Genomic DNA, 21,532 nt, shown 5'->3' with positions numbered 1-21,532 from the left:
TATTCAAAGAATCCACAAAGAGGTTATGGATGTAACCCGTCTTAGCACGCTCCACCCTATTGGAAATTAGCTTTGGGAAGACCCCTCTTCAAATAGAGGGGAAAACGAATACAAACTAGGAGGATACTTCTCAATAGGTAAGCACGGATTGTTACTAGGAAGAGAACCATTCTCAGATGTAAACCCCAAATGAGTCGCATTCATTAATGTCGGTTTCATGAAGCCGGAATAACTAGCGATGCAATGCGAGTTCTCTGTGCCATTTCCTCGAGCAATGTTGCCAGCTTCTCGAGGTCCCGGATTAAGGTAACACCTCAGGTTACTATTCCGTTGGCTCCTTCTCGGCGTGCAGCCCAAATTCAGAGCAGCTAACCAACAACAAGGTAGTATCAAGCAACACTTTCTATCATGATTAAAGCCAGAATCAAGCAACAAAAAAATCCCAATTTGCAAATATGCACATTTAGCTTCAAAATCAAACAGATGAAATCATCATGCAAAGCAAAAACAGTACCTTCGATACAAGGTGGAAGAAGCTCTCCGGTTTCAGTACTCTCATCACGTCTAATGATTGTGTTAATGGCATCATTTGTTCGATCCCACAGAGTCTTGAGGTCCATATACTCGGCCTATACAAATATACAAACACCATAAAAACACAAAGTTCGAGGCGTGCTCTTTTTCATTTTAAAACTAAACACAAGCACACAAAAAATAGATTTTTTTAACCTCAGAATTGGCTTTGGAATACATTATTTCTTCAGCTTTTAAAACAATAACAGGGAGCTTCTCTTGCCATTCCTGGTTCTTAATTGCAGAGCTATGAATCTCATTTACAACTCTAAACCAAGAGAGAGAGAACAAATACGTTAAAAAATCAACTTTGAATACATGAAAGAAATGGAAATCTAACCTGAAAAATTCTTGAATGAAGGAACCTCGCATGGGTTGGTGTCTATCACTGTGCCAAACTCCTCTCACAAGCATAAGGACTTGGACCCGGTTTAGGTATCTTCAATGGCGATTCTTGGAAGAAGAAGAAGAAAGAGTAGAGTGCTTCTTCAAATGGAAACAATGGCAAGAGCTGTGTAGCTTAATTCCTTTTGTGGTTTTCTTTATTCGTATAGACTGATGGACTGACCAAAACAAAAGCAGTACTGTACCAACCCCAAAGTTGTAAGCAGTGCAAAAGAAAATTAAAACTGGGGGCCTTTCTTTCTTTGTTTCTCTTTTGTCACAAACTCAATAATTTCAAGGCAGGGTCAATTGATGAGTTTGGGCTGTAGCTCCCCACTAAATCCACATGCCTGCTTCGCTAGCCTACTCCTTTCACAGACACATAAATGTATGATATTGTTAGGGGTTAATGTCATCACAAGTCCCCAAATTATGGTCTAAACTTTAAGTTGATTCCAGATTTTTAAACGTTTTCAATTGAATCTCAAAGTTCAAGTATTATTAATGTACAATAAGATAAATAATGGTTTAAAGTGTTTGAACTGATTGATGGATCATGTTCATCTCTTTTAGTTTAAATAGAGAATTGTCGATAATATTAGCTTAAAATCTTTTCATGATTATTCGTCCACTACCCACTAAACTTATATTCATCCTCACCTCAACTCAAGCAGATATCGTACGAAATTATACCTCTATTATCCTTGTAATGGGTGAAGCAATTAACCATTCCATTGACACCATTTGCACATACTCGTTACAAACTAAAACTGACGGCCCATATTCAGCCCAACTAATGCCCTGGTTTAAAGAAAACAATACAACCCATTTTATAAAGTAACAACAACAACAAAACCTTATTCCCATGTGTAAGGGGGAGGTAGGGTAGTAGGTTGCCCCCAACGCCAGGGTTTAGAGCAGCTTCCGTGGAAGACCTCCGGCATTCAGCAAATTAAAGATAAAGATAAAATGCAATGCATGTATAAATAAATAAATGCATAGTTGAACAATCTTCATATGCAGTCCTCATATGCATGTCTATAATGGGAAGTATTCCCTGTAAATAAATCCTTGCATTAAAATATCTGCATATAGACAAAAACGTAAGACCCGACTAAATTTAAAAAGAGGGAACCTGAAGAGAAGGATATACAATAGTCAACGGTAGCAAGCTACGAGAAAGAATAAAGTTTAATGGGTTAAAAACCTAAACTAAGGCAACACTACTCCGCTACACTAGTTCTAAGCCTTCATAAATTCTAATGACAGAAACATATATAAAATATAAGTCATGTAAATTATTACAAAGGCATTAAAAAGAAGACAGAGATGTTACACCCTATGTCTGTGACCCGCACTACTCGACTACCTTGGTGTTAAGTCTCCATACTTTCCTATCAGAGGTCATGTCTTCGGTAATGGCTAAATCCTTCAAATCAGCTCTCAAAGCAGTCTTCCAACTTCCGCATTGATCTTCCTCTCCTTTTAACACCGTCAGCTGTAATCGACTCTACAAAATAAAGGGCTCCCAATAATGGGCCATGTTATACTTACACTTTTTTGTACAATACTTTTTTACCATAAAAATTGTAGTGATAATAAAGGTTTTTTCTTTTAAATAAAAGTTTAGGTTAAAGATGATTTATCCAGTTCAGAGTCAGGACATACTTAAAATCTAATTATGATTTACATAGGAATTTACAGATTGTACACCAATAGTGAAAATAGTAAGATTCAAAATTTACCTTACAAACTCAAATTTTTGAATTTTAACTCCTTGTAACAACCATCTTTTAATACATATAAATTTTTACGGTAGTAATTCATATCTTCATAATGGTAAATTTTGACAACGAAGACATTAAATATATATGGTAAGAAATCCAATGTACCTTTGTTTTGATTTGAAACTAAGTGTGTAATGATGACATTTATTTAATTCTAAAAAGCGGGACCACCTCGTTGGGACCACATACCAATATCTGATAAAATTTGGTGCGAAAGTCTCACGTAATATACGGTTAAGGAATAATTTTACCCACTTTGTTATTATTTTTTTAATAAAATCAATAAAAAATTATCAAAAAAATTATTATTTTTATCAGTTTTATTATTATTTAGCGTTTTATTAATTTTTTAACATATCTAGTAAAAAGTTATCGGTTTTATTATTTTTTTATCGATTTTATTATTATTAGACACTTTATTAGAAATATTAAAAAATATTAATATTTAAAATAATAATAATAATATTTTCAATAATTTTTTATCAATTTTATTAAAAAAATAATAATAAAATTAATAATAAATTTTTATATTAAAATTATCGTACGGTAGAATTTTTCAAATTTAGTGCTTAAATCTGCCAAATCAGTAGCCGTCAATTTGTTCTAAATGACACAAATGCCGTATTCCGTTCTGCTAAAACAGCCCTTGCAAGTAGATTTTAGTCACTAATTCAACCTTAACACGTTTGTACTGAATAGGTATTTTAGTTTTTATTTATTTAATTGTCTTAGTTTTGAATATCTAATTCTGATAAAAAAATGAATTTTATTTGGACGAAATATATAATTGATTAACGATTAATACAGCTTATTAATCAGATAAGTACACACAATAGAATATTGAGGTAAACTGTTTACAAGTGAATAAATGATGACCGATAAAATATTACACCAATCATCTTTAAAAACAATATTTTTTTATAAAAATTAATTAATTGCATAAAATACACGTTTAGTACTTAAATTATCAATTTTGATCTATTTTAGTACCTAAACTTTTAATTTTTTTCAAAATCATACCTAAAATTTAATTTTTGTTTCATTTTAGTATTTTGCCATTAAAAACTTTAGTTTTATTTCATTTTAGTATTTCCGTTCAAAATTTAACTTCAACTTTTGAAAAAAAAATGAAAATTTATGTACTAAATCGGACCAAAACTGATAGATTAAGTACAAAATGATTTAAGTTTTTAACAACAGAGAACTAAAATGAAATGAAAATTAAATATTAGGTATGATTTTTAAAAAAATTAAAAGTCTAGGTACTAGAACGGACCAGAATTAATAGTTTTGGTACTAAACTCGTAATTTACCCTAATTAATTTGATGATGTATTTGTATAAAATAACAATTAGATGATGTCATGTAACATCACCTAATTGATTTTAAACTTAAAGAAGTTAAAAATAATAATTTGGAGAAAATCATACCCCTAAATGAAAACGTAGTAATTGTTAATTAATTAAGGCAAAATGGTGATTTATGCCCCTGAAGTAGACAAATTTATCACTTTCACCCTATCGTATTTTCTCATCAATTTAGCTAGCGAAGTTGCTCAAACCCTAAACCCTAAACCCTAAATACTAAACTTTGATTTAGGATTTATATTTTAGAGTTTTAAGTTAGGGCTAGGTATAGAATGATATAATTAAACGACTTTGAGAGTTAAATTAATGTGGAAATACGATATGGACGAAAAATGATAAATTGAGTTTATTACATAGACAAATGTGATCCTTAATCCATTAATTAACAAGTTTCGTTAGAATAAAATTCATTTGTATCTAACATGGAAATTAACGGTTCGACAATGTACATGTCCAGAATCATAAAAATATATAGTTAAACTGCTTATAATGAGCAAAATTTAGTAGTTTAACTTATCATATATTTTTTTATAAAATATGATGATCAGAATTTTAAAAATTAAAATAGAGGAACTAATTTATTAAGTTTGGAGAAGTAGAAGGGCAGAGTTAAAAATTTACGTTTTATGATGTTAGATGGAGTTGCCACGTCATATTGGGATAGAGTGGATGAAAAGAGAAAGGAAGTGTTTTTAGGGTGCGTTTGTTTGGCAGTTAATGAGAAAACAAACAACAGCTAATGATGCCTTTAATACAATGGGGGCGTGAATTAAATAAATAATTTTGAAACAAAAGTTAATTCATAGAATCTTCCATTTAGATTACGGGAAAGCCAATTTATGAGCGTTGGATTAGATCCACTGAACAGTGGAGACATCCTCAAAACACAGACTAGATCTTCTATTGGATATCTCGTACCCCTATACATACTTTCATCCCACGGCGCGTGTTGAGGTTTCAAAAATAAAATCACGTTATTATTAACAATATATTCAAATCCGATTTAGTTATTCTTTAAGTTCCGGGATCGAGCACCATTAATATTAGGGGTATGAACGTTTAATATCAACTGGTTAAAAGTTATATTCGAACAGATATTGTCTTATATTTATTTTAGATTAATAAAAAAAAGTCTGATTTACTTATTCTTGAGTTCAAATCGTTTGAGTTGTCTAATGGATTTAATCTGAGTAGGTTGATACTCGATTTTAATATTTTGGGTTTAAGGGTCACCATTTTCCCTGTAGTAAACTCAATTTATTATTTTCGCCCATATCGTATTTTCGCATCAATTTACCCTCGATGTCATCTAATTGCATCATTATATATCTTACTATTAATTTAAAACCCTAAATTATAAACATTAAGTTAGAGTTTATGATTTATGTTTTAAGGGTAAGGTTTAGGGTTTTAAGTTAGGAGTAAGTATAAAATGATGCAATTGAGCAACTTCGATGGCTAAATTGATACGAAAATACGATAGGGGCGAAAATGATAAATTGAGTTCACTACAGTGACAAAAGTTACCCTTTTACCAATATTTTGTGAGAAATTGGGTCAATTTTAAACATTATTTGAATTTATATAATTTATATGAATGAGTAGTAAGTAGTGGAGTTTGAGAAGGGTCTCAATTTTTTTTTTGAAAATGTAAAATTTGATTCTTATTTTTAAAAATTTTATTTTAAATTATTTTATCAAAATATGTTAATAGAGTAATTTGAGTTAATTGCATCTTATATCCTTAAACTATGACTCTTATTTTAAATTAGTCCTTACATTTTTAAATATTCTAATTTCATTCTTAAACTATGAATCTTATTCTAAATTAGTCCTTAAACTTTTAAATATTCTAATTTCATCCCTAAAATATGAATATCATTTTAAATCAATCCTTAAACTTTTAGATCTTTCAATTTCATCCCCAAATTCATCCAAGTATGTAATCCATTTCAACCATGCTTTAACCTAAATTTTATTTTTTTCAAACCAATAATAATATAACTTGCCTAATGATTTATTAACAAGAGATGTGATTAGTATATATGAATAATTTAGGATAAAATTGAAATATTCAAAAGTTTGGGAACCAATTTAGGATGAAGATCATAGCTTGAGGATGAAAATGAAATGTTCAAAAGTTTGAGGAATGATTTAGAATAATAGTCATAGTTTAAGGATGAAATTGAAATGTTTAAAAGTTTAGGGACCAATTTGAAATGAGGATCATAGATTGGGGACTAATTTAGAATAATAGAAATGAAAGATTTGAGTGAGAAGCGTGTTATTGACGTGCGTTGAGAGGAGGGGAGAAGTAAACATTAATGCCTTGAAGCAATAGTGCTTTGGTCTGCCAAACATAAATAGACAATAGATTATACAGTATTTAATGCACTTACCATTCCCCCCCCCCCCCACAAAACCCTTCTCTCTCACGCATTAACATTAAGCAACAGCTTCAAAAGATTTGATCTTTTGGTTCAGTTTTAGGAGGGAAATCGATTTTCTTTCTTCTTCTCTTTCTATAAAAGAAAATCTATGTACAATCCTTAATTTCAAAAGAGTTGAGTTGAAGACACCAGACAAAAACAACACACAGGGAGTTGAAAAGAATGGTGGAAATGTTTGCTGCTGAGAATGGTCTCAAAGGAGATCCAAGGCTACAAGATATATCTAACGCCATTAGAGTTGTTCCTCACTTCCCAAAACCAGGTTCCTCTCTCTCCTTTAATCTCTGTTTTCTTTTTAAGAACTCGGTTTAAAGGGTTGTTTGTTTATCGGAAAAAATACAGGGATCATGTTCCAAGACATAACAACGTTGTTGCTGGATCACAAGGCGTTCAAACACACGGTCGACATCTTTGTGGATCGCTACAAAGACATGAATATCTCTGTCGTTGCTGGTAATCTGTTTTTCCTTTCTCCTTGCTGTTGTTTTTCGTTTTCTTTACTCAAATTTCCGATTTAGTCCCAGGACTGGGAAAACAAGCACCAAAATCGTAATTTGACCATTCTTATGTTCTTTTAAGAATAAAACAGTCTTGTGCTGCAAAATTTTCATGCAGGAGTTGAAGCTAGAGGATTCATGTTTGGTCCATCGATTGCCTTAGCCATTGGTGCAAAGTTTGTTCCTCTTCGTAAACCCAAAAAGTTGCCAGGTACTATTACTTCTGTATATGTATATGTATATGTCAAGCATATACACGTTCTATTCGACAATCATATGAATCTTGATTATATTTAAAGTCGAGTTAGGTCAAACATGAAATTATGTATATATATTAAGCATTTAGATATGGAATGGAGATAGTGCCGGGTGAAATGATTGAAAGGGGGTTGCTTCAATGGTCAAGGGCGTGGGTGGGGGTGGATTTCAGAAGAAAAAATGTAGTAATTATTAAAGAGAAAAAAAGACTGTGTGTGCTGTCAATCATGTAGGCATGACCTCATCAGATCAAAAATTCTATATATATATATATATGAAAATGTCGGTAACCCAGAGCACAAATTGCAGAATATTTTAATTGCTAAAAGGGGCTCCCAGGATATCCACTCACCTACCCAATAATTGGAATTGTCCTCTATTGCCCGTTGTTGGATTTATGTATGTGTAGGTGAAGTGATTGCTGAAGCTTATGAGCTGGAATATGGAAGGGACTGCTTGGAGATGCATGTTGGAGCTGTTGAGGCTGGAGAACGTGCTATTGTGATCGATGATTTGGTCGCAACCGGTGGAACTCTCTCGGCAGCCATTAGACTCTTGGGTAGAAAACATTTTGGCTTTGATGAAACTCGGATAACTTTTCGTAAATCATTTGAAACTAACGTGAGATTCATTGTTTAATTAGAACGTGTCGGTGCTCAAGTGGTCGAATGCGGTAGTGTTATCGGACTCCGGGAGATCAAGGTAGTAAAGAATCCTTCTACATCGTTCAGAAAAAAGAAAATAGGGTTTATTGTTTTGTTGCCATTTACAATGACTGTTAGCTTCTTTTCTTTCAGGGACAACTTAGGCTTAACGGAAAGCCACTTTATATTCTTGTGGAGCCACGTGAGATAGATGACTGTTAATATGGAGGTATTGTTACAATTACATCTTAAGGTATTGTGTGGACACAGCACTTCATATCTGTAAAATATTGTCCAATTGTCCATACATAGATTAATGCCATAGTAATCATTCTTCGTTGCATCCTTGTTGTCGTAGATTTTATATTCGGATTTATGCCTGATTTGCAGAGGAAGATGATGCATGGGCAACAGCTTTGCTGGTTATATTTCACTCCTAATTGCTGGGTGAAGGGGTGACCTCTACAACTCACAGGGCTCAGTTTGTAGGATTCATTATTTTTCTTGTGAAATTTCTGTATTTTTCTTCCGCCTAGCTGAGGAAAAAGTTATGTTTCCGTCCACAAATTTGTGAAGAAATCAATTATTGAACAAATGCTGTTGCTCCATGTTAATGGTATCAATTTCCCTATAAACACAACAGCACAAATGGCTCCAACTGAAACATAACATGTTGAATTGAAATGATCTGAATCCGAAATGATTTGAAAATTCTTAAACTTGGACTCATGGAAAACAGGGAGCTCATCAAACTCTTGATGGTATTTGCTTTTATTTTTTTTCTCATTGTTATTCAAATGATTACAAATATGGAATACAACAGTGTTAGAAAAGGGGGCATCTTCTCTGCATCACTGGGGGGGTTACCTTATCATACTCTACGTGATGAAGGAATACAATATTTCAACCTCATTTTATCTATATCCAGAGTGGGTTATTTCATATATTTGTTCTGACATTATATCACATTCGAGTCTATGCCGTAGATGAGAATTCACCTGCTTACTTAATTTAGCGTTCTCGGTGAAGATGTCTGCTATGATCTTTCTTAACTCATCATCTGTTCTAGTATCATATTGGTTGTCGAATTGGATAACGATATTGTGACAGGCATTGCCTTCTTCCTTGGCTAATAGTTGCACTTGTTTATGTTATTTGTAAGGAAGAATTTAGTTGGTGAAAAAGATAAGGATGGTCAAGCAATAAAAGAATGGAAACCAACATTAACGATATGCATAAAGGCTCGGAAAATAGTTCTGAATAGCCCAAAAGCAAGGTACCTCAGCAAGTAGGAGACTGATTTTATCATCAGAAGTGGCCAGCAAATCCAATGCTTCAACAGAGGAAGAATCTTTGATTAAATTTTCATCATCCGTAGACAAATTCACACTGCATTCAAGAAGCCGGTCGTGAAGAAGCTGGCACTTGTTGAACAGCTTTATCTTCCATTTCTTACATGCTTCATTATTTTTCTTCCCTGTTCTAGTTGTGCCTGCAAAATCAGAAGATTACATCTCATGGCAAGAAACTTGGAGCAATGATTTGCTCTGACTACACTTAATATCTCTAGAATGCTTAATAAAGATGAAATTTTCAACAGGTATTAACGGTTTTCTATTTCTTTTATTTTGGTTGAATGGCTCGAGAAGAAACTTAACGAATAACAAATACTTAAGTACAGACAGTTACCTCAGCTTCAGATTTTTCTGACAGTGATTGACCAACCTCCTGCTTCGGTTCTTTTTGGGATTTCCGGAGAGACTTGACCTCTTTAACTAGAACTTTAATATCTTCTTTTGATTTTGCCTCTAGTTCTTCGTATCGCTTTGATATATCATTCAGCTGCTCCTTAGTAGCATTTAACTCTTGCAGCAGTGCATCTTTGTCCTCAGCAGCAGATTGGTTGGTTGTCTCTGTTATTTGCTTCTCATCCTGTCAAGTTTTGCTGTCCATTAGTGAATCGTTAAACATTATAAGAATATTTAACCAGCAACGAGATAACATTTTTGATGCTTGTCCAAGAGAAAGCAGCGGTGGTTAATTTTTTTCGAAAAAATGAAGAAAAAAAAATTACAGAACGTTGAATACAACTTCAACAACCAGGTTCGTTTCCAAAAACAAGTTTTTGTTTTAACCTTATGGAGCGTGTGAGGGGTAGGGGTTAAGTTATTACTGAGAAAAGGAATCAAACAACTAGAAACATAGAATCATCAGTTATAAGCAACGCCTCTCCAAGCATAACTTATCTGACCAAGTTCATCTTTTACCTTAATTGAGAAAAAATATTTGCAGATAGCATCCATATCATGCACGTGACAATTACGAAGAAAAAACAAATTTCAATAATAAAGTGGAGTTGAATGCATTACCCGTTTAGGATTCAGTTTCAACTCCGTTTTCAGTGATTTCCGCCAAAGGTCTTCCATTTCCCACTGCATTCGAGTAAACCTTTCTCTTTCAAGCGGGATAGCTTGCTGCAGGTTTTCTTTACTTCTTTGTTTGGTGTTTCCAAGTTCCACCTCCAGATCCTTAACCTGAGCATCTCCAATTTGTTAATTCAATTCAACCTCAAGATTGCTAATATTTTACCAATTCTCATTCCACCTCTAGTGGGACAATAAGCACCCAAAGATCAAATGCATTAGAAAATGAAATGAAATGAAATGAATGATAAAACATTTGACAAAGAAGGGAAAACTAGAAAATGCAATAATGATTGATACATACAATAACCAAATGCTAACCATACAAAAGTTCCCACTTTGCACACAATTCACCCGAATGTTGATCAAACAAAGGATATAATTGAAAGAAAGGGAAATATAAGTAGTAAGCTTCACAAGTACGAGCTATGCAGCCAAAAGTCCCTGAATACTGATAATATCTCAATAATAATGACACAAAACTATTTAAATTATGAAAACTTTCAAAATTTATCTCAGAAAGCATACCAAACTGCTTCCACACACCTTTGTCATAAGATAACCTTTCACTGCTATTTCTTGATTCAATCTGGCCATAAGATCATCCATGTCAGTTTTTGCAGTGACTAGTCTCCTCTGCATGGTTAGAAGAACACTGTCATCTTATGACGCTGTTCCAATGGAAGAACTATTTGTGTAACTCCAGAGGACTGAGGATCGGAGTTTCCAAGGGTTCCCATGGTGTTTAATATTTCCGCAGTTCCAGAAAGGTCATGAGAGCCATTAACAGATGAATTTGGAATCCCATAAATGGACATGTCGCTGCCTCTCAAAGAACTTACATCACTTCCAACACTTTCAGTTGATAACTTCCGAGTATGACAGGCCACCTTACCTGGCTCTATCTCAGAAAAGAGTTCCAGTCCATTACCGGCAGTAAGTGAAGGTCTGGACCCCAGTATATATGTCTTTCTCCAAACTATTATTCATGTTTATGGCGTGTGATTTATGCCTAGAAAAATCTTCTAGCTGCTCCAAAATTGCTTGTCCCATGAATACTCCCTCATCAATATTGGGCATACCATTCTTAACAAGTTCTTCTATTGAACCTGTTAAATCTTCATTCAGTGTCAGGTCTCCCGAACCAATTTCTGAACTGTCATCTCTTCCTAATCTAGGTTTCCCAAGCTCAGATGTCTCATAAGCAGTATCACTACCGTAATCTGATGTGATTAATGAATTGCCAGCAAAATGACATATAGTTGCATGGGGAGGAACATTATTTGATGAAATTGTGCTATTTTCAGCAATATTAGCTTTAGAAGAGCATTCATTTAATTCTTGGACTGCTGAAAAGAATAAGAAATGTAAAAACTCCAAGTTAATGATAAAACTATTCTTAATTATGGATAATATATATCTATACGCACATATAGAGGGTCAATTAGACAACCTATAATTTTAGATTCCATTAGACATCCAATTTTACAGCTAAACTTTACAAGGTAATATAACTAAGTCTCAAAGTTCTGCTAATGAAGTAGAATTGCACATACAAGACCTCGCAGCAACTTCTAGTTCAAGAAAGGATGCTACTGTGATATTCTGGAAAAGTCAATGCCAGATAACAGCTTCGTCATCCACTCCTCCAGTGAACACCTTCTCTACAAAAAATCTAAGCTGCTTTATTTAGTTGTCTAAATAATACATAAGAATGACCTTTCAGTGTTAAAATTCAATCTTTTCCCCAAGTAACAGATATTTGTCAAGTAAAATCTCTAATCAATGTTAGCTTTGTTAGTCAGTAGGAAACTATAGATATCATTCGGATTTAAAACTTGAAAGATTTTTCTAAAAAAGAAAAAAAGAATCCTTTCAAGGGTTTTGAGTTTTGACTCATCCAACGCAGAACGAAGTTCAATATCAAGGGATGAACTTGTTATTAGCAACTACAAGAGAAAACAAAGCTAGTAGTGACAATTAAAGAAGAAAAATGAGAGCTATAATAGACCGTGGCACATTTTCCAGATGATGTAGAGAAGGAAAACAAGTGAAGTGGAAAAACTTCTTCCAACAGAGCCCTGCTTTTCAAATGCAACAGCCGCTTGGGTGGAGCAGGGGGAAAACTTTTCTTGGGACATGCTTTTTTCAACTGTAGATGGAAGTCAATAACAATATAAGTGGCCCAAAGTCAGATGTGTTTGAATATTTTAATCATAGTGCATGTCATTTGTTTCTACAGTAATGCTCAAGTGATATGTCAAACTGACAGTTCTCTAACATACACTCAAAATCATGGACTTCTCGGTGCAACATAAAGGGAATGGCAGAACTTACTTCATCAAATAGCTTCAAAAAATCATTGAATCTTCTCAACACCCCATGCGAAGTTGTAGCACCATCTGGTGGTTGTATCCCAACATTTACCCTGTAAAACTGCCATCTAAGAATGTAACCGATAACCATGGGAAATAAATTAGTGACTAAAAGCATTTACATGATTGATGATTATGACAGAATTCTGAAACTGTTCTTTAAGATGTTGAAACAAATACCAAAGAGTAATAGATTTTACAGCATATAGACCCATTTAGATGTTGAAAATATTTTTGAACCATGATATAAAATCATAACTTTAAGTGTTATAAGGATGAGGATGAAATTTGTATTCTAAAAGATAACTAAAAAAAATACCAAGTAACAACAAGAAAAGAGTGAGATAGCATCTACCATAAACACATATACTAGTGATTACCACAACAGGATCATAATCTCTTTTCGGAAGGACAACCCACGAAGGTATTGTGACGCAGTAACTCATGTGGCCAAACAGTTTCCCGCCCATTCTGCATGTATGTGTAAATTGAATAAGCACTAAAATCAAAATTCAACCATAAGTCTGCCAACAGCCAAAAAAGTTCTACTAAAACAATCATAACATGAACGAAGGACATCAAAATCCATTCCTTTACAGAGTTCTCCTATCACGGTCCTTCATTAAAATTACCAGCACTAAATTTTCAGCTGCAAATGCTTAAAACCGGCTCATGAGATCTAAAATAAAATATACTAATGAGATTGAAATCGAAGTGAACCAATTATAGCTCCTCATGTGCCTATAAAACCAAGACAGTCTCGATTAAAGCTTTGGATGAAACGAAAATATAAGCAAAGTTCATTGGTGGAAGCCTATGTAATGGAAGAATGGGAATCTCCAAGATGTGTGAGACAACAGCAAGCTCTCATTTATTACCTTCTTTATACTAAAAACAAATAGAATACACACCAAAGGGTGATTTAACTTAATTTTATAAGATTTTTTTTATTTAAAATTGAGTTTGAAATAGACTATAAAGAGTTGTGTAATACCAACAAAGTTGATTCAAGTGGTAAATAATTTGATATCATTTAAGTAAGGTTTCGAGTTCGAGTTCTTGTATTTACAAAAATCTTCGCTAAGAGATTCATCCATCAAAATCAGATATTCGACACGGGTTAATATAAATTAATTAGGACACATCTACATTAAAAGAATCTTTAATTTAATTTGAACTTAAATAATTATATAATATTCTTGTAAAAATAATTATTGCAATACTTGCTTTTATATATTTTCAATTATTTTTAAAATAAAAATAGTTTAATATATCTCATTAAATCTAAAAATTGTAACAAACATTAGGGTCCCGTATCTATCCTTAATGATATTCTTTTGATTTTTTCCCCTTATCCAGCTGTTTAATGCATATTTTTTTTCATTTATTGAAATATCTGCACACAAATCCGGATCCAGCTCAGTAGCTCATTCCAAATCAATTATTTTATATAAATTCTAAAGAATTAGAAGAAGGTTCGCTCAGAGGAGAAAAAGCTGCTGTTGTTTTTTTAGATAGATCTATCGAAGTGAAGCGATCTATCGAGAGAGAGAGAGAGAGAGAGAGAGAGGTATTGGAGTTTAGATGGCGATACTGTACGCGCTGGTTGCGCATGGATCGGTGGTTCTGGCGGAGTTCACGGCGGCGTCCACTAATGCCAGCTCTATCGCTAAGCAAATTCTGGATAAGGTACCGGGAGATAACGACACTAACGTTTCATATTCGCAGGATCGATTCATCTTCCACGTCAAACGCACCGATGGACTCACTGTTCTTTGTATGGCCGATGAAAGTGCCGGAAGTAAGTTAGCTAAATCTCCTTTCTCGTTATTTAATTTAGATGGTGATTTTTGTCCGAAATTTAACTTACGTCTAATTGACGCGATAGGATTACAATTCAATTTCGATTGCTTTGAAGTATTCTTGAACTCTTTTCAAACTAAGAGAACTAAGAGATAACCGTTGTCGATTGAGCAGAAAGTTGAAGTTTTATGTTTGGTTGACAGTCTAGAGTTTTATCATTGCTTCAAAACGATATAGATCATATCATTTCGTCAATTGTAGCAATTATGAGTATGTTTACGAGTTATAGATGGAAATATTAATGTTCTTCCGAACATTCTGTTGATTTCTCACTATTGAAATTGAAAATTTATAGCTCGAACTCTTTGGTAACTTGGTTCAAGTGTTGTTGACGGTGGATGTGTTTACTGTATCTTTTGCAGGGCGAATTCCATTTACATTCCTTGAAGACATTCATCAGAGATTTGTGAGGACATATGGAAGAGCAGTATTTTCAGCCCTTCCTTACAGCATGAATGATGAATTTTCAAGGGTCTTGAGCCAGCAGATGGAATATTACTCTAGCGACCCTAATGCCGATAGAATAAATCGACTTAAAGGTGAAATGAGTCAGGTAGGCTTTAAACGCTCGGGATCAGGTTATCAATTCCTTTATTCTAGTTCTTTTTTATTCTTATTGGCAGTTTCTTTTTCGTATTCAACCTACTTAGCTATGGCGTTTATTTGATCACATAAAGATGAGCTTATACCTACTCTTAAAATGAACTAGTTTGCTGTTTAGTCATCACATGGAGTAGAAATTTCTAATATTAATCGTATAGTTCCAACCATTTATAATATACCATTTAACATTTCCTTTTCTAGCATGTTCTGAACTTCTCAAGTTGTTCCTTGTACTCCAATAGGTGAGAAACGTTATGATAGAGAATATTGACAAAGTTTTAGAGAGAGGTGACCGCTTGGAATTGCTGGTCGACAAAACTGCTAATATGCAAGGAAATACCTTCCGCTTCAGGAAGCAAACTCGCCGATTTAGAAACACAGTATGGTGGAGAAACGTCAAGCTTACGTATGATTTCTGAACTTTAAAACCTCTTTATTGTATGTTACTGCATTGAGTCTGGAAGTGAACTTTACTAAGAAGAGCATAATTTTGCAGTAAAACAGTTAGCCTTAGGATACAATAGATACTAGGAAAGATGGACTTGTCTCTCACTGTCTTGCATTACACATTGCAGGGTTGCTCTTATAATCCTCCTCGTAATTATTGTTTATGTCGTGCTGGCTTTTGTTTGCCACGGGGTCACGCTACCTTCATGCCTAAAATGAGGTCAACGATTTTAGATTCGAATTCCTCCGGTCCTTCCCCATGGAATCCCGTTTCCTTTGCTTGGTGATGTTTTGTTTCCACTTCCTCTGCAGTGAGTTGTATACTATTTATTTATTCAATGTCAAAGAACTAGAATTTTCATGCCGCTATTGTGTATCCATAGTTTCTTGTGAAGTCTGGAACTGGTTGGTGTTTGTGTCTTGAAGACGTTGGTTGATCAAAATTTATCTAAGACCGTGTAATTCTTTTTCCTTATGGTAAGTCTTCTTCATTACTTCGCCAATTATGCATACCTAGAAAGGTATTCATTAGATCAATTGATTTCGAGCATAACATGAATGCTCGATACCGTTGAAGGTATATGCAAATAATGGATTAACAATCCAAATGCTCTGGGCATAATCAATCCGAGGCACTATTTGAGACTTACGATCGACATACACATAATTTGTAATTACAACTAAAACCTTGCATTCCTTGCTTAGTAAAACATTTGATGATACTCTCTATTATACTAATCTGTCATCTACAAGATTAAATCTGTTTAATAATTCCTGCAATTCATGCAGTGCAATCTTATAGCGTTCGGATTGTGCTCCTCCTTCTACAACTGGAACTGCACACTTATGCAAGTGATTTTGCCAATAAACCGGGTTATGCACAACAATGTCCTTAGAGCTTTGATCAACATGCTGAGATTTGAAATCTTTACACCACCGATGCATTATGTAGCGCGAGGGAATTTCCTCCACACCGTTATAATTAAGGACATTCAATGCATGCCTGCATAAGTAACCTTTGTAGTTGAACAAGCTGCATATGCATCGGATATCGACCTGGCTAGTCTCAAACAACACCTCATAACTCCTAATCTCCTTGTTTCCTTCAATCTGGACTCTTTCTTTAACAATGTATGTTATTATTGGGCCATTCACACTCACCTGGCTCGTGTTGAAGCAAGAGTACATCCCCTCGACTTCGGACTGAAACTTATTGAAGATTTCTTTTGTGTACACTTTAGAGAGCTGCACCTCGAAATTGCATCTCGTTTTCAATTCAAATCTTGAATTTTTTGACTGCATATCTGCGGTGGCTTCTTTTAGGCGATTCCTATAAAGAGCTAAATCATATTTATCGACAAATTCCTTGAATGATGTATGCTTATGTACATAACCATAAAAAAATGCATTCAAACTCTCGTTTTCTCGGACAGGGATCATTCCGGAAAAAGCTGTATCTTTTAAGTAAACCGGAACCCATTGTTTCCTTTCTTCGTACAAAGTTTGGAGCCATTTGTTATCCCCAAGACCGTGCTTCTTGATCATTTCAGCCCAAGAAGTTTCGAACTCGATTATCTTTAGGGAGTTATAGACAGCTTTATTCAAGTGCCTTCTAATTTCTTCAAAGCCTCTCAATCCTCCCAACTTCTCTGGAACTCTCTGCATGATATACCACAAACAAAAATAATGACGAGCCTTTGGGAAAACCTCATAAACAGCAACTCGCAAGGGTTTGCATTGGTCTGTAACAATAACTTGCGGTGGGTGCCCTAGCATGCATTTAAGCCATGCTCTAAAAATCCAGACGAAGTACTCAACTGACTCGTGTCCGATGAAGCCACATCCCAACAACACCGACTGTCCATGATGGTTCACTCCAACAAAAGAGATCAAGGGAATTTCATATTTATTTGTCAAGCATGTTGTGTCAATAGCAACAGTGTCACAAAAATAACCATATGCAGCCCTGGACCTTGCATCTGCCCAAAAGACATTCTTCAAACGACCATCGTCGTCAAGATCCATCAAATAAAAGAAGTTTGGACTAGTCAACTTCATGCGACAGAAGAAATTATAAACGGCATAAGAATCTCCCTCTTTAAGTTCCAAATGTTTAGAGTGATCCGCTGGATGCCTACCCTCTCTTTCGGAAACATTTGAATATCCGTTAGACACAGCACCCATGGCAGCGGTTCGATACAGCTTGATGGTATGTATTTCTGTTACAGGCTTTGCTTGTGGTTGTGACTTTCTGGTTGCAAGAATCATTTTCTTATGAGACTTGTAAAACCTTTTGATCTGTGGACTAACCTGGTGATTGTGTTTGAGCTCAACTTCGACTATTCTCCACCTTTTAGAGTCCACGAGCCTGATGACTACCATTGCAGGACATCCAGTTCTCGTTTCTGGTCTCGGATTGTTGGCTTCACTCTTTTTCTTAAAGCCTGCACTACTACAGCTAAGTTTTGCTCTATATCGCTCTTTCCTTTTGGTTCTAAACCACGAATTGCTAACTCTAATGCCAAAACCCTGCTCCTTAGCATAGATATTGTAGAAGTCATAAGCTTCGTCAAATGAATCAAACTCCAAACCAACAGTAGGTGGAGGTGGTTCTTTCTTTGAATGTTTTGCACCGCTTTCCTCATCATGTTCCACAGCACTGCAGTCTCCCTCACCCTCATATTCATCGACCACATCAAATATTGGCTCACTATTAAGACAGACTTCTTCCATCTGGGAAGCAAAATGATAAAAACATAATCCTAAGAGTATCAGATAAAGCTAACCAAGAAAATCAACTACATATAACTGTTCTACTTGGACTAAACATTGAATAAAACCAAAAATCCAACTTAATGTCGGAGACCAGACCAACTCTATGGAGCTTCAACTCATAGAAGAATATAATTTTCTTAATCAATGCTAATACCCAGTCACAAGGGTTTGGTAAAAGAAAAGACAATTACAATTACTTTCTTTTGACCTAGGAGGCCATAATCAAGGTTATATGTCATTTCTACTACATGATCCCATGGAAAATTCAATGTCCTGTTTTCATGGAACATATCCCGATAAAAAAGAAATCATACTGAATGTAAATAATGGAGGACAAACTAAACAATGGAACCATACCTTCAACTCAAAATATAACACTGTTCTTTATATTGTCCATGCCAAGAATCACGTCCATCGATTTTCCTATCAAACAGTAAAAAAAACAAAAGACCCTGAAGCACTGAGAAGCCCATGGACTATATGCTTACAGTTCAAGCTTCCCCCTCTGGCATAGTTTTAACAACTATAGCAAGCCTACAACATTCTTTCACTGCAAAATGAAAACTTAACCTTAACTCGTGCAACAACTGATACTCATAAGAAACTAGCTACACCATAGCATGTGATAACCGTATGAATAAAATAAAACATATTGAAAGAAAATTTCACAAGTAGGACGCCCCTTCCATAGGATTAACATTGTAAAAACTTCTTTCACTGAACAAGACAACTAGATTCCCAAATAAGCTTCCACAATTTAGAACAAAAGAACCGTGAGCAAAGAACAAATCAAAGAACTAATTTCTGTAAGACGCTTAAAACTGTTGTCGTTACACGAGGAATATCCAGACCTGTGTGATGCATAATATTCAGCCAATGACATCAAGATATGAATGAAGCTGGCTGTTGCAACATTTGTCGAATAAATGCTTGAATCTGATTTTATCCAAATTAACATATTAACACCTCTAGATTCCCATTCAAAATAGCATATATGTTTATCAGCTCAGAGTTGGAAATAGCAGCAGCAGCAACAATGGAACAGCAAAAAGTAAGAGACACCCCCAGATTCTAATTCCTTTGCAGTAAAACTTCATTGGTACGGAACTTAAAGTTCAAAACTAGTAAGAAGTATTTCCAAGTAATACATTATAGATATATTCACTTATAATTGGACCATAAAATCCTTGCAACAATCTGGTAATACTATGTAAGTTATCAATAACAAATTACCAAATAAGAACCAAAACTAAACAGTAAAGGCGATCGCACTAAAACAAAAGAATTCTGATTGTCAAATATATTTCCTGCTATTAAAACAAGTGTTTCAAAGATTAAATTACTTGCTTTAATCAGAAAGCTGATGAGCTTTAAGCATCATAAATGATTTATTTTCCGTTTGGTAGCTGAGAAAACCGAAACGTCATTGTTTCCTACCTTGCTACTCTATTAGTACTTGTTAGTAATCAAAATTTAAAACAATACAAAATTTAATTGTCAAAATATCTATCGAAAATTTTCAAGCTTGATACTGGTCAATAATCACTTGATCATTTCGTTTATAAGTTCTTTACTTCATCTCATCAACCAAAATCGAAAAACCAAATCGCTCCAAGCCCTAAGTCAACGGTGTAGAACTTAAGCAAAAAGAAATCAAAATTGACGTTGATAAGTTGAAATTGTAGATATGATCTTACGATGAATCGTCGAGCGAGCTGAGGGAGACGAGGAGGAATAGGGCGAATGGAGCTGAGGCACTGCCTTTTAGAATTGGAATTGGGAAGGAAAATGCGAGTCTCACACTGGGGATTACGAAGGTTTCATAAATCTATCGACTCGCTGACTTGACACGTGGGAACTCTCTCTCTCTCTCTTATGGTTTACTGACTACAAAGTATTGCGTGCACTGTGCTGCTACCGTGGGTTGGTGGCAGCTTGTTTTCTCTCTCATTCCCTTTGTTTTCTCAACAATATCACCTATCCATTTTTTGCAATTTTAATATAAAATCTTGTGGTGTTAAAAGACCATATATCAAATCCTATATTTTGACGCAATCACTGGCTGATGGTGATGCTTTTTGGATATCAAGAGTTGATGAATCCAGAAGCTAGAGACGAAGGTTTGTTGAAGATAACATTTTCTAGAATTTTTCTAATCTAAATAATCATTTTCGTAATTAAATAAAAAAAAACTATCCATCTCAATTTTAAAAATTGCTTTTTTATGTTTATATTAAAACATCCTTTTGACAATGCATTACGAGGTACAAATAAAATATTTTTAAATGAAATATTTTTAGGGTCCACATATATATAACTTTTAAATAGAATGGGTATAAATAAAATTTTATGATAAACCTCATTCGTAAAATAAGTAATTAATCGAAAAAAACTTAGATTTCAAGACGAGCACGAAAAATTTCAGAACGAGTACCATCAATAAAATAAATAACTAATCGAAAAAAATTTAAATTTCAGGTGAACATGTGTCCACCCACACTAAGATGTGGCTCTGCCACTATTACGAAAAATTTTTAATATAATTTTTGAGTGTTTCTTATTAATTTAATTATTTAATACATCCTTCCAACCTATATAATGTCATATATATATATATATATATATATATATATATAATATGTCCGAAAGTATATTTTATTAGACACATTTTTTAAAAGATACTATTGATATGACATACATTTTAAAAGGATATCCAAAATAACAACTATTTATTTATGAATATCAAAAGAAACATTATAAATTTATAAAAATCAATAGATTAATGCCTATCTAATAAAATAAAATAAATTTTGAATATAACATAACAATCCAATCTAATAGAATCGGTTGGGTGTTTCGAATTAATTCAAATTATAGCAAACACGATATGATGCTATCATGGTACCACCCAAACAAAGCCAAATTGGAGGTGGGTGAACTCAAATTATTTATTTGTATACCATAGGAACAATGTTCGAACCTTGAAGGATTTGATTCTCTTTGCTATATAGTCAGGAGGTGAAGTATATAAGACTGTCGATATTCAGTTGTAGCTTTTATGGTTAAAGAGAGTATCCATACCTTAG

General features: G+C 34.1%; 3 protein-coding genes and 2 pseudogenes across 5 annotated transcripts; 2 read left to right on the top strand and 3 right to left on the bottom strand.

Annotated features, from left to right (window-relative positions):
• Positions 1-66: 66 nt before the first annotated feature.
• On the bottom strand, positions 67-1,687 carry LOC120179831 (annotated as a pseudogene).
• Positions 1,688-6,522: 4,835 nt separating this feature from the next.
• Positions 6,523-8,564, top strand: LOC120200529 (adenine phosphoribosyltransferase 5-like). Of its 2 annotated transcripts, none has more exons than XM_039201347.1 (7): positions 6,523-6,823; positions 6,904-7,014; positions 7,177-7,269; positions 7,726-7,875; positions 7,960-8,018; positions 8,114-8,189; positions 8,351-8,564. In XM_039201347.1, exons 1-6 carry the CDS (start codon positions 6,724-6,726, stop codon positions 8,180-8,182), a joined length of 582 nt encoding a protein of 193 aa, XP_039057278.1. In that variant the 5' UTR covers positions 6,523-6,723; the 3' UTR covers positions 8,183-8,189; positions 8,351-8,564. The 2 variants fall into 2 exon arrangements, with proteins under 2 accessions (XP_039057278.1, XP_039057282.1); XM_039201351.1 differs by having other exon boundaries at positions 8,114-8,213.
• A 310-nt stretch (positions 8,565-8,874) lies between these two features.
• LOC120179725 lies at positions 8,875-13,235 on the bottom strand (annotated as a pseudogene).
• A 988-nt stretch (positions 13,236-14,223) lies between these two features.
• LOC120200517 (vesicle-associated membrane protein 711) lies at positions 14,224-16,148 on the top strand. The gene is made up of 4 exons (XM_039201338.1): positions 14,224-14,559; positions 14,984-15,174; positions 15,467-15,630; positions 15,800-16,148. Exons 1-4 carry the CDS (start codon positions 14,343-14,345, stop codon positions 15,888-15,890), a joined length of 663 nt encoding a protein of 220 aa, XP_039057269.1. The 5' UTR covers positions 14,224-14,342; the 3' UTR covers positions 15,891-16,148.
• A 143-nt stretch (positions 16,149-16,291) lies between these two features.
• LOC120200470 (protein FAR1-RELATED SEQUENCE 6-like) lies at positions 16,292-20,368 on the bottom strand. Of its 2 annotated transcripts, none has more exons than XM_039201307.1 (3): positions 20,144-20,368; positions 18,804-18,996; positions 16,292-18,404 (listed from the first exon to the last, which is right to left on the bottom strand). In XM_039201307.1, exon 3 carries the CDS (start codon positions 18,402-18,404, stop codon positions 16,401-16,403), a length of 2,004 nt encoding a protein of 667 aa, XP_039057238.1. In that variant the 5' UTR covers positions 18,804-18,996; positions 20,144-20,368; the 3' UTR covers positions 16,292-16,400. The 2 variants fall into 2 exon arrangements, with proteins under 2 accessions (XP_039057238.1, XP_039057244.1); XM_039201313.1 differs by lacking the exon at positions 20,144-20,368 and adding an exon at positions 19,298-19,471.
• Between the last annotated feature and the right edge of the window lie 1,164 nt (positions 20,369-21,532).

The sequence above is a fragment of the Hibiscus syriacus genome, unplaced genomic scaffold (assembly GCF_006381635.1).
Source record: "Hibiscus syriacus cultivar Baekdansim isolate YM2019G1 unplaced genomic scaffold, ASM638163v2 tig00000340_pilon, whole genome shotgun sequence".
NCBI lineage: Eukaryota > Viridiplantae > Streptophyta > Magnoliopsida > Malvales > Malvaceae > Hibiscus > Hibiscus syriacus.
This window is presented reverse-complemented; position numbering and strand designations above follow the sequence as displayed.